We start from the raw sequence: 13,285 nt of genomic DNA on the forward strand, positions 1-13,285 counted from the left end.
CGACACTGTTATGCCGCCTTTGGTTGGGTGTTGCATTTACAAAGGTGTACTCCTTTCGCATTGGTATGGCAGACACTCCTACATGCGACTACTGCGGAGCTGCTGAAGAGACCATCGAACACGTCCTGTGCAGCTGCGCTTGCTACGACACACAGCGATGCCAGCTCCGGATGGTTTTGAATCGACTTGACCCCGGACCATTTTGTGTGCAGAAGATACTAGGACCTTGGGCATCTGCCTCAGTTGCGCAGAAAGCAACTAAAGCACTGCTACTTTACCTTAAGTCAACAAACCTGAGTGACCGCCTGTAGACTGTGTGTGCTCCCCGAGTGTGCTCGTGATTGTGTGTACCTTCTCATCTTTCTGCAACCTCTTTTCTCCCTTTTATCCCTTCCCCAGTGCAGGGTAGCAAACCGGATGTGCGTCTGGTTAACCTCCGTGCCTTTCTTTTCATCTTTATCTCTCTCTCTTGTCTTTTTTCTCTCTTCGCATCCGGCGAATGTTTAAAGTACGCAATCATATTCAGAGTAGGCTATATTACTATCAGAATGTGGCCGTCACACAACTGCAGTAGAAGGTTACATCCTCCCTGAATAGCGTCACCATTTTTAGTTCTTGCTTGAGGAAAAAAAAAGTGACGTTTTCACTAAGTCACGCAAGGCTTGAAGCAGCGAAGCTGGACGATTGCGAAGTATACTTGTTTTAGCCATAGGTGATACTAGCTTGTTTCTCAGCACCAAGAGGTCTAGGCAGACCACAGACAGTCACATTAACGACACGGACGTCCGAACTACAGAAACAGAAACACGCGCTGAAACCAAGCACTCACACATCTCGTAAACCTACGGGCGCATCTTTGTTCGCGTAGGCCTTCCATCACTTAGGGGTCTTCTCGTTGCCGCCGTCGCCTTTCCCGTTCCCTAGTATTCTCTCATTGTACGAACTCTTCAGCTCCCTGCCATCGTTCACCACCACTTCCTTGGCTACTGTTGCCTTCATCATGTTTAGTGGAACAGGGTAAAGTAGTGGTGCCTAATATTAATGACATCCAACAGACAATGCCAAAGAAAGTAAAGGGGACGTTATTAGGAGTGATTGTAACCTAAATTTGAAGAAAGAAAAGTAGACAAAAGAGACAGCTTGCCAACAACAGGAACCAAAGCTGCGACCTTCGATTAACGCGTTCGATGCTATACCACTGATTTAAGGTGGTCGTCATCCCCCCGTCCCTTTTCTAGGGTATAAATGTACATTTCAACGTAGGAGCGTTAGTCAGCACCACCTCTTGCCAATACGACGAGCGTGGAACACCCTTTACAGGTGAGGCTTCCAAATCCGTCGGTCTGAACCTCCTAGCTCGCACGTGACCGCCTACGACTCACTCAGCCAGTGCGGGCGGACGGACGGACAGACAGACAGACAGACAGACAGACAGACAGACAGACAGACAGACAGACAGACAGACAGACAGACAGACAGACGGACGGACGGACGGACGGACGGACGGACGGACGGACGGACGGACGGACGGACGGACGGATGGATGGATGGATGGATGGATGGACGGACGGATAGATGGACGGACGGAAGGATGGACGGATGTACAGATGCATGAACGATTCACGGTTTACCAATAAGAACCCTCCGAAGCTTTGCCCCACTCATTATCATTTACACCGTAGATATACTGCGATTTTGTTTTGTCTGTTTGGCGTCATGAAGTGCGTGATGTTATTACGAGATGGTAGCTGACTAATAATCGCTCACATAGCTGTCTGTTAGAAATCGATAATACTGTGACGAACAAAGAAAACGAGCCCTTAAATGTGTAAACTTTTTTTTTTAAGTGTGAACTTTCACTTACTTAATTAAGGTGCACATATCCGTGACTGGACTACAAGAGCAACTTCGGGCATCATGAGAAGGTTGTTATCGCAACCTTTTGATGATGCCCGAAGTTGCTCCTGTAGCGCAGCCGAACTAGCAGATTCTCCACTCAAAAAAGGAACATTTAAAGACGCTAGGTTATTGCGAGAGAAATTTCTGCGAGGCCAGTTGCATCTCAAGAGAAAGATAGGCTTACTGCACACAGCTTAAACAAAAGGAAGGAGAAAGTCGAGATAAGTGCTCATTTTTTTTAATTGGAAGCATTTCTTTGCGTACTGCAAGCACGTCTGGCATCTATCTATCTATCTATCTATCTATCTATCTATCTATCTATATATATATATATATATATATATATATATATATATATATATATATATCCATCTATCTATCCGCCTACGTCTGAGGTGCTCTCATGATCAACCCCTTGATGTGCACCAAACGTGTACAGGGTACACCAAAATTAGTACGCGAGGGTAAGATGGTTTGACGAATACGACTCGCTGGTTATGACATGAATAATGTCACAATATCGTCGCGTACGTCGCCAAACACTTTCCAAAAAACAGTGACACATACCAGGGGGCGGGTATGTGCCACAGGCAAACAGGAATGTGCCACAGGTGATATACATTTTATATCTACCCAGAAACGGCGAGAACACACATGGGTTACTTTAACGCTTGAGCGTTAGGAAAAAGCTCCCATAGGCAGCGTCGTCCGGACGAATGTAAACAATAAACGTTCGTGTCCCCCAAAAACATTGAACCCAAGCATTCTGCGTGGCAATGAAGCATTCTATCACAGAGCCACGCCAGGCCTGGGATATCCTTTTCAAATAGACACTAATGCTCGTGTAACGTCAGTTGTGGTTGCAGTACTGGCTATCCGATTTTATAAACATTACCTATGTACTGCTATGATACAGCCGTCATCTTGGGTGAACGTAAATTGCAGTTAGGCACCAGTCACTGAAGTTGATTTGTGTAGCAGTGTTGAGGGCTACCACCCTCGCACGCACCACCGCAAACACCAGAGCTTCATATCAGCTTACCGCTTCTGATGTGACTAATATCCACGTTGCTGTTGGCATCGTTCGTCAATTGTAAAGAACTGCTAATAAAAAATATACGCAGCTGTTTAACGTAAGTGTGTGCATAGATTTGTACAGGTATTTAGCGCCACTTCATGACGTTTCGCTCAATAAAAAAAACATATTCACATTCCACTCGCCTGATTTGCATAACATCAATTCCCAAGGTGCGTGGGATCTGCCTAATTTTCTCTTTCTTTTTTTGTTGAACAAAATCCTACTCTCCACCAGCAGTGACCGTACGAGCAGCCTTAGAATTCGCATAACTAAAGGCTGCATTTCCGATACTTTGCTTAGTTGAATGACAATTCGTATACTTTCCTTGCATCGTTGTCGGTTCTCATTAATATTGTGTACAGCATAATCACTCTATGTAATGTGCTGGAAAGAAAACTTTTATGAGAGTCTATGACAATCAAGTATGGGTTTCGTTCACCACATGACAAGTTTCCAAATGTTTGCTTTCAGAATACACTTTCTGCGTGGTGGCAATATTGGTTTTCCAGATGCTTTATTTATTCAGCGCAGGAGCTCTGGTATGGTCAAATAAGGTAAGTGCGTCAACGTGTGCGCAGAGCGCGACTCTTTCTGCTTTTATTTACCTTCTCTCGGCCACTCAAGAGTTTGTCTCCCTTGACCGATACACTCACTCTCCTGTGGGGTTTGTGTTGCAGAACGACAAGGCTACGGCATTTCCACTTTTCGTTTTCACATCCGTCGTCAGCCTTCTTCTGAGCGTTACTATAACAATATACTTCTTCGCAACCTCCGAGGTGAGTTTTGTAACTTTTTTTTATTTCCTTACCAGTAATTATAGCGGACCAGTGAGTTTACACTGCCTTAATAATATCCTATATGCAGAGACAGCTCTCAACAAGTATGTAGCCCAGAAATTTCTGATAACATAGATTATTTTGATATTAAAAATGTATAGAGTCAGTTTTCCAATGGTGCACTTGTCAACTAGCTTGACGTCACGCTACAGTACGAATTATGATGACTTCACACAGCAGTCTGGGTGCCGTTATCAAAACTGCCGAAATGACCTCTTATGCGTCATGGAGCCATGGCTGGCACGGCGGAAGATTCGCTATGATCTTGCGCGGTTACGTGTCGAAAAGCTCATATCAAGTTCTGACGCCAGGGTACAAAAGAAACCAAAACTGGCTTGCAAAAACACAGTGTAATTAGTTTCTCGGGGCACACTCACACTTAGTAGGTCATTTCTTAGACGCTCGACAGTTTGACCCTTCATTTGTACATAAAAACGACAATTGGAAATTTCCGTGTCAGTACCCTTTGAGTCAAACAGGTCAAGTGTCTTAATATTGTTTGGCAAGTAGAGCCAACCACAGCAGATAGAGTGACGGCGCAGAAGAAATGCAGCTAGGGTTTGCACCTTGTTCGCACTTAAGGAGGGAAAGCGGGCTGAATAATAAAAGGGAATGCAAAAGGAGCGCGACGATCAAACATGACCTGGACCATAACGCAAGGCAATGCAGAAGTTTAAGGCTTTGCGACGAGGATAACCTCAACTACTCGTTGTTGTGCTCGACTGCTAACCCGAAGGAATCAAATACCGGCCACGGCAGCCGTATGTATTTCAATAGGGGCGTGATGTGTGCTTAGATTTCGGTTCACGTTGAAGAAGCCCAGGTGGGTGCAATTTCCAGCAGCCCTCCACTACGGCGGATTCCTCCTAATCATATCGGGGTTTTGTAATGTTAAACGCAGACAACTAAAAAATAATAATAATATTCTCACCTACTTGACAAATCGCAGTGAAATGTACATAAAATATCCATGGAAATGTGGCGGCTGACAAAGTAGCCGGAAAAGAACGCGGTACATCGGTAATGCATATAACGAACAGCACGTACTGCGACAGATGTCAGCTTGTAGTTGCAAAGCCACATTGTCCGATAGAAACTCAAAATATTCAGACCAGCGGAATAGCCAAAGGTCTGAGTGGCGTAGCCAAGGGTTGGGGGCTTTAGGAATTTTTCAAGTTTGCTTCCTTATATTTACATGCACACGTACAAACGCACCCACGAACACACAAAGTACTGTTGAAGCACCACGTACCCCGCGCAAAAAAATATTTGGCTACGCCCCTGGTTCAGACATATTTTATATTGACCTACTCCAGAATTTTGGATGAATTTATCTTTAAAAGCAAGCGGGGTCTTTGAAACGCAGGTTCACCATCCAGCCGAAGCTGGAACTTCAGCTGGATACTGCGTGCACAAAGCGCTGCTTACACGAATTTCACGAGCGGAGGGCCCAGAATGCACATGTGGACACGTAGATGAAAATGTGCAACACATATTTTTTTTAGAATTCCCGTGACATCAGCACGAACTACAACAGTTAATAAAGTATGTAACCACCCTGGACCATAGACCTTCCGCTCTTCGAAAAATCCTGGGTCCATGGCAGACACATGCCTTACAAAAACGCGAACTTCTAGCAGTCAAGAAATTCTTCGAAGAGAGCGGTGTTTTTGGGAAATATTGAGAAAACCTGCTAACACAGATTTTATACTTGTGGTAGCACTTGTTCGTACTTCATGTAACTCGTTGTAAGAACTCATTATGTGTCCGTTTGACTCGACTTTCCGAATTTGAGTGCTGCTACGTGACGTGTAGTGTTATTTTGCGGTGTATATGGTGTACGTGCCACTTCATCTTAAAATATCAGAGAGCGGAGCTAGTTGGTCCGCATTCATTACTTAAATACATGGCATGCGAACACGGACACGAAAAGGACGCCACTAACACCCGACTTTCTTCTTGTGTCTGTGTTTACGCGTCCTGTCTTCTTAATTAGTACAACTACATCTGATGAGATCTGTAGTAACGGGACTCTGTACGTGTTGTTATTCGCGTAAACTTGGCTTAGCTGCTCTTAATTAATTGTTTCAACGTTGTGCTTTTCGCATCAGTAAAAAGTGGCAGCTGGTGCTTTACAAAAGCACCGACATAGCCATAATAATATTTCATTAAGGAAAATGTAGTCAACACATAACGACGGTGGCGACCATCTTAAATCTACAACAGCAATAATAATAATAATAATAATAATAATAATAATAATAATAATAATAATAATAATGACAAAACGTAAGAAGCAACGCACATTTGCGAAATGTAAACGAACTAAGCAGAGAAAGAAGTGTAGGTGGGATACGCACGTAGACATAACAAACTGAAACCTGCACAGATAAAATTCCAGGATACGTTGCTCCACACATATGGTGCACTGATACAAATACTTAAAGCGAGTTCCACAGACATACTCGAGGGTGCCATGTGGACCGAGAAATAGTTGTACAAAAGATGAACATGAATAGGCGACACACTGGACTGATTAGTGCTTGTGATGCACAGATATATGCGTTGCTTCAAACAAAATAATGCGAAGCCCTTATACTGTGGGCAGAGCTAGAGATTTGAGTGTGAACGCTCTATTGATAAGGGAACTTCTGCAAACAAACTGAAGATTACCAGGTAACTTTTTTTTAACTTTTTTGAGTTCGCTCTGCCTTTCTTTTATTTGCTCATCTTTTTTTTTACTTTGAGTACTATTTTTTGCGCTAACTTGTCGAAATAGAGTAGCCGAATTTATATGAAACTCAAGCCCTCTACAGTAGGTTATTTCTAAAGAAAAAGAACAGACAAAATCGAAGCACTTAGACCACACAACCTGCTCCCCTTCGCGCGTCAGGCCCCAAGCATTCCACAAATGTCACGACTTCATGCTCGTTATTGCTCTCGTCTGTCCTGATTACTGATCAAACTAATACTTCAGAGGAGACAGAACACATAGACATGGTTGCAAACGAAGTTTGTTAGCCTATTAATAAGTAGATCAGTATGAGGGAGATAGAGCAAGGAATCCTATGGATATACACCGCCTACTTTGCAACAGCACTTGTGAGTCCATTGGACACTTCAATCAATTCAGGAACATTTAGCAGCAAGGGCTCGCACGTTTCATATGTTTCCGCTGTAGTGCTTTCAATAGTGTTATTCTATAAAAAAAATATTGCTTGTATTTGCTACTATATGCCTGAACGGAGGAACTAAGCAGTTAAGAACGTGTTAACAAAAAGGCATAGAATATACGAAAAAAACACATATAAGTTGTCATTAGCAACTCAGGTCATGACCAACCCACCAGAGCTTCAGATTTAGAACTCATTCAATAAAGTTATTTTCCTGCACCTTACATAAAGTGCAAGTGAATTTATTTTTCCAATCTATAGTAAAAAGACTATGTCAAAAATTGGATTCAACACATTAGTACGTAAGTCGGGAAAACGTCACTTGTCATGTGTGCTCTTCTCAAGTTGCATAGTTCTCGTTTATTATATATATATATATATATATATATATATATATATATATGACCACCGGTCTGCACCCAAAGGTCGCATATTTTCTGAACAGACAGCACAATATTTTGGGCTAGCTTTGCTCGAGTCAGCTCGAGAGTTTTTTCTTGGGTTGGCGTAAATTTATTTTCTGCATTAAACTATCACTCATCTCTTTTGGTCAAAGTTATTCCAACTCTGTTTTTTTCCTGTGTTGCAGTTAAGCAAAATCTATCATTTCTTAACATATAAGCAGGAAATTTCAACCATTCTCCATCCGCAGTCGTAGCACTATAAATGAAGCCACGGATGGTCATCGTAAAGTAGTCCTCCCATCGGACCGTATGAGTTGAGGCGATGTTGGGCAAACAGACTGAAAATTTGACGGTGACAAAGAACCAGTGAAGCAGTCATGCATAGTTTTGTAGATTTTCGATAGTCACAAATTTGGGTTAATAAGCTACAATAGCATGCGTGTATCGTCACAGGTGACACCACAGGCAGTGTAAAGGCACCGTCAGCCCTCCGGACCACTTATTCGTCTTCCTCGTTTGTTTGTTTATTTTTTTCTGTGTTCTTGACCTCCGAGAATCTGCTCCGTCAAACGTGAACGCGCGATATCACAGATGCTACTTTAGTGGAGGGAGTACAATCAGCTGCCACCAGACAGTTGTCAGAAGTATTTTCGGCTCGCAAACTCTTTGGAAAGCAGGTACAGTTAGTTAGAGCGGGTGTTGTGCAACATGTTACCTAATTGCGACGAGGTTATATGACTAACCGCAAAGATGGCTGCACGATACTTCTCCGTGGCCACCACAACTTTCACAGTTCTTCAACAAACCCATGGCACTTTTTCCAGTACAAAGCAGCAAGCAAGAAGGCTCAGGATGACCCGTCTGTTGGTAAAATGTTTGTCTTTCACCATCACCTTTCTACTTGGCACTGTCTTACTCTTGATGAGGGCAATCAACCTGACGTTTATTGCAAAGTGTATTAACAAAATCGTAACAATAATGTTGTTATTTCAGATGATATTCACGTACTTCTTCGAGCCGGAAAATGAGACAGCACTGGCTTTCTTCCTAATCTTCCTCTACTTCTCCCGCTACTTCTTCCTCGGCTGGATTGTAAAGGTGAGCATCTTGAAAGCGACCGGCCTGAGTTATAAACTGCAGGTATATTGGACATCAGCGCATGTTCTACACTGATAGCCAGAGACTGAATTCTTAAGCTCTTTCCCCCGTGTAGGGCATTGTGCTCGTTCAGTGAACCATTATGTGCTTTAGATGCAATTTTACAGTGAATATTGCATTCGCTCCAGCTTTTCGTGCAGCTGAAAACGAAGGCTTAGCGATGCCCATAACAATACCCGTGACAACGCCAGTACCCACTGAGCATATTTTGAACCGTGTGCCACACGCCTCCTCAGTTCGTGTCGTCTAGTTCGGAAAAAGCTGGGCCTGCTTTATACGCCGGATATACATCAGGCAATTTTTCTCCTGTTGAAAATAAGGAATGTTAAGAACATTCACATACGTATACTGTACGTCGACGAACGGCCACGTTTCCTTTTACTTCCCCCTCCAAAAAAATAAAAATAAAAAACGCGACAAACGCACATGGCGTTGCTTTTGCGAGGCGAAGCTTCTTCAAAGCCACAGTTTTGCTGTACATAGTTTTTCTATAGCTTTGTTAAGTTATGCTAGACCAAGTTTTGCTTAGTTCAGCAAGTCATATCAAGCTTTAACGTTAAGATTACAATGTCTATGATATATGAAGCTGGACAACGACTATACATCATTCACCTTTCTCATACAAACTTGATACCAGCATTTACCCATCTTTATTAAAGTGTATACCCTCCAAGCTAAGCTAAACTTCGACTTTGGCTCACGTTGGCGAGCGTGCCAGCACTTCGTCTAAAGCTAACCACGCTCTGGAAGGGAGCGCGTACCGGCTAATGAGATACGATGATGATGACGATGATTATTGAGCAGACACATATTAAACAGCTCCACTGTCTTGATTTGCTGGCTGGCGGATGCAGAGTGGTGTTCAGCCTAATACGACACGTTTGAATCTTCGAATCGACACGTTTGAATACGACACGTTTGAATCATAGTCAGTAGTCAGAATTCGTTTCGGAGAAGGCAGCGAAGCGCTGCCTCACAAGATCCTTTCGAGGTCGAAACTTCGTCAACTACCATAGGAAAGCTACGAGTTCTGAGGTCGCTTTTGCATACGCATGGAATGGGAAAAGCCTAGAGGAAACAACGTGAGCCGCATGACGGTTCTCTTGACAAATCGTGTTTGATGCACCAAGCAGAAAGTATAACGAGCTGCCTCGTGGGATCCCCGCACTGCGACGCTCCCACGACGCCGGTCTCCTTTGTCGAGGCCGTGCTGAACACTTCACGCCTTTTCACCTCCGTGTTGGCGAATGAACACTGCCACAGATTTGTGTGACGCTTAATGTTTTTCTACAGATTTTCTAAATGCAAGAAGTAAAGCCAAGTATGGAGACGGACACCCTGTCACGAATTCTTGCTTCCCTTACTCATTTTTGGGTGCTTTCATTTTCATCATCATAGTTTACTTACTCGCAGTCTTTGTAAAATACTGTCATATTTTTTACTTGTCACCCTTACCGTTTCTCTCGGAAGGAAACGTTCACCAACTGCCGCAGTGACAGATTCTTTAGACGGGCATTCGTATACACCAAAGAGTACAAGCACACGTGTTGTTTCTTTTTCTTCGTTGTGAGCGGCGCTCTATGTCGAGCACGTTTAACATTCACATGCAAGGACTGCAACATGCCAATTAAACATTCCGTCATCGAGTGCAGTGACTCATCGCCCAGCTGATGCGAGTAAGCCAGTCAGCTTCGAATCCTGTTACATATATCACGAGCGCAGCCCGCACTTATTCCAATTTTAGCTGGCGTATTGCTGTACACTTTTTGTGCTGAACTGAATTTCATGTTAACATAATTTTCTTCATGTATGCTTCAAATTTAAGATTTCTGACAGTACACCGCAAGAAGTTTCCGGCTGGCTGGCTGTGTAGCCCCGCATGGAACAGTTTCGCACAAAGACACGCGTATATAATGAAAGCAGCCGTAACCTTATCTCGAACTGAAAAGCAGAATATCCGTGTTCTTCAAATTGAAAGTTAACGTTTAAAAATCATAGTAAGTAAAAAATAGCATGGGGTCACTACAGCATGCATCCTAATTATAGCATGGTTAATTCCAACAATCGCAAAATTTAATTTTAACAATATCCCCGCCAGCAAACAGTGAAAACCATAAAAACTGCCGCAAATATACGTTTCGTTCCACACCACAATGTTTAAGTTCAAAAAAAAAACGAAAGGAAGTGAAAAATAGCTCGCAATGAGAAAAAAAAAATGTGTAGGCAGGGGTTGTGCCAAAACGTCGGCTTCACAAAACCACTGTTTACGTCTATTTCACCACCGTGTTTATGAGCGATAGAAACACAGGTCGGTTCTTTTGGTAGAGTTTTTTTTTATTTTATTTATTTAATAATGCTGTCAACCCTCGCTTGAGGGTCATAACAGAGAGGGAGTACAATATGAGTACAAACAGAACACCTAAAAAAACCACTAAGCAATAAACACAGGAAAACAGAATGGGCAGTACTTCAACCATCCCCAAAATAAGCATCAATTTCTCAGTCAAAAGTTTGCACATTGATACTATTAATAACATGTTGGGGTAAAGAATTCCATTGTTCTATAGCATCCGGGAAAAATGACCACCGAAAGATGTCAGTGCGAGCGCTGAAAGGTTCAATGGGGGCATCATGATTCAATCTAGTGTACGTTTTCCGGGAAGGCGTATGTACTCGCCTTTAGGTATTTTGAAAATCCCTTGGATTATACGAAATGGTGTTTTAAGTTTTTGTTTTCGTCTTCAAATTTCCAGTGATTCTAAATTGCATGAATTTAGCATATCAATATAATTTAGCATTATTTAGTTAAATAATGTGTGACCTGCAATCACGCAAAAATGACACGCATATCTCGCATTGCCTGTGTACATTGTCTGAGCGTTTTCCATGCTTTATTTGAACCGCGTCATTTGAACCACATTTAAGTTGGGTTCTATGTTGCCCGTAATGTTCTTCACGTCCTATATCCAGAAATGCACTATACAGTCTCCGTCAATGAAGTTACCGTAATCAAAGAAGTGCTACGTTGAAAGAAGTTCTCAGTTCGCGAAGAAAGAACGATCACCGAATTTCAAGAGCTTTCCGCTGACGCCGCCAAGGTGGGCCGACCACTCACGCTGCTTCAAAAGCAATGCTGATCGACCCCCCCCCCCCCTTTCTTCAACGCAGTTCAGGGGAAACAAACTTCTGGCTGACAGGGGCACTTTTCATCAAGTTCTCTTTTATTTTATTTACGCAAACTAAGTTTTCGGCAGCCGCTGCACGCTGACGGAAAGCGCAACAACGGTCTGTAAAGAAAAAGATTGAATCAGAAAGCCCACCAGCCCTCGGACTGATTTCAGGCCGTTGTGGGGATGGCAGCGGCGATGAACGCGTCGAGTGCCAAGCTGTAACTAAGTTCGTGGTAACATTGTTACCGGCGGCAGCGCCACCCTTGTTGCCGTGAAGTGCTACCATAAACGTGGCCATCAGTGCGGGTAAAGTGCGGACTGCCTTCCTGACCTCCTAATACGGTTAAAAACAATTGGCGCTTCCTCCATCTTTTTAGCACACGTTCGGATAGTAATGCATACGGAAGTGTTAACTTCGCCTTCGAATGCTCGTATATTTGGTCAAGGCTCGTTGCAGGGTTAGATGACTAGTATTCCCAATTCATATGGCGTAGCGCAACATGACAGGGACAGACAACAATATAGCATACATAGCGCTCCCCGAAGCTTCTTAAAAGTAAGATACTTGGGTAGTTATCCAGGGATAAGAGCGATGTTAACCAGGGATAAGAGCGTCTCGGGTATGGTAATTCTAAGAGCTCAACGTGTAAAGACGATTGCATGGTTTTAAACGAGCTTAGTGGCATTAGCCAAGTGGAGCACCACGTGTTAACTACATTCATGCATCTAATACTGAAGGATTACGCCCGTTAGCTGTCGTCCGCATAACGAAGGACTACGCCCGCAAAACACCGTCGTCGAAAAAAACTACATCTTAGAATACACAGAGTTGAGTGAGCGTACCGTTAGCTGAGAGAAGATAAGAATCAAGTAAACGCTGCTTTGTGGAACACAAGACGTAATGTGTCTATATATATCACGATACTTTAAAAAATGTGAACAGCCCGTACATTCTTTTTTTACTCGATATTGTTTGCACAGTATTGAAAAAGTCATATCTTAATGCAATTATCTTTTTTTTGTGAATTTAAAAACATGATTATCGTCCCTAACTTTTTAAGTGCTCTGACGTCTTTAGATTCCGGCAAGATGCAGATGTTTGTGCACCTCAGTTTCGGTGGACTTGAAAGCGCCTTCACCGCTCCCTTGTACGCCGCGCTGGTGTATAGCGGTTGTGGTGCTCTGCTGCTTACCCGAAGGTCGCGAGTTCGATTCCGGCCGCGGCGGTAGCACTTCGACGGAGGCGAAAGGCCCGTGTGCTGTGCGAGGCTAGTGCACGTTAAAGAACGCCGCATGGTCGAAATTTCCGGAGCCCTCCACAACGACGGGCCTCATAGCGTGGTTTGTTCACGTAACGCCTCAGACATCATTATTATTATTCGCGGGTGCCACTTTCATTCACTGTTAAACGCCCCTTCTGTTACCAAGAACATGTTCCCGCTCTTTGCATGCAGCTCGCCATTGTGATGTGCGTGCACAAGAGAAAGGAGGAAATAGACAGCGAGAAGGAGAGCATCGACATTCAGACTGCTGTGGACAAAGCGTTCAAGGTAAGGTTCTATTGCTC

The 13,285-nt window shown here is 43.4% G+C and overlaps 2 protein-coding genes across 6 annotated transcripts in view; one reads left to right on the forward strand and one right to left on the reverse strand.

Annotated features, from left to right (window-relative positions):
* Positions 1 to 13,285, reverse strand: part of LOC119177839 (uncharacterized) — a 355,504-nt gene that overhangs the window by 281,661 nt on the left and 60,558 nt on the right. The window lies entirely within an intron of this gene.
* Positions 1 to 13,285, forward strand: part of LOC119177850 (uncharacterized) — an 85,007-nt gene that overhangs the window by 23,441 nt on the left and 48,281 nt on the right. For both annotated transcript variants that reach the window (XM_037429046.2, XM_037429040.2), the window contains exons 3-6: positions 3,449 to 3,531; positions 3,655 to 3,753; positions 8,384 to 8,488; positions 13,173 to 13,268. In XM_037429046.2, coding sequence (XP_037284943.2) covers positions 3,449 to 3,531; positions 3,655 to 3,753; positions 8,384 to 8,488; positions 13,173 to 13,268 — 383 coding nt within the window. The remainder of the gene's footprint in view (positions 1 to 3,448; positions 3,532 to 3,654; positions 3,754 to 8,383; positions 8,489 to 13,172; positions 13,269 to 13,285) is intronic.

Source organism: Rhipicephalus microplus, chromosome 2 (assembly GCF_043290135.1).
Source record: "Rhipicephalus microplus isolate Deutch F79 chromosome 2, USDA_Rmic, whole genome shotgun sequence".
NCBI lineage: Eukaryota > Metazoa > Arthropoda > Arachnida > Ixodida > Ixodidae > Rhipicephalus > Rhipicephalus microplus.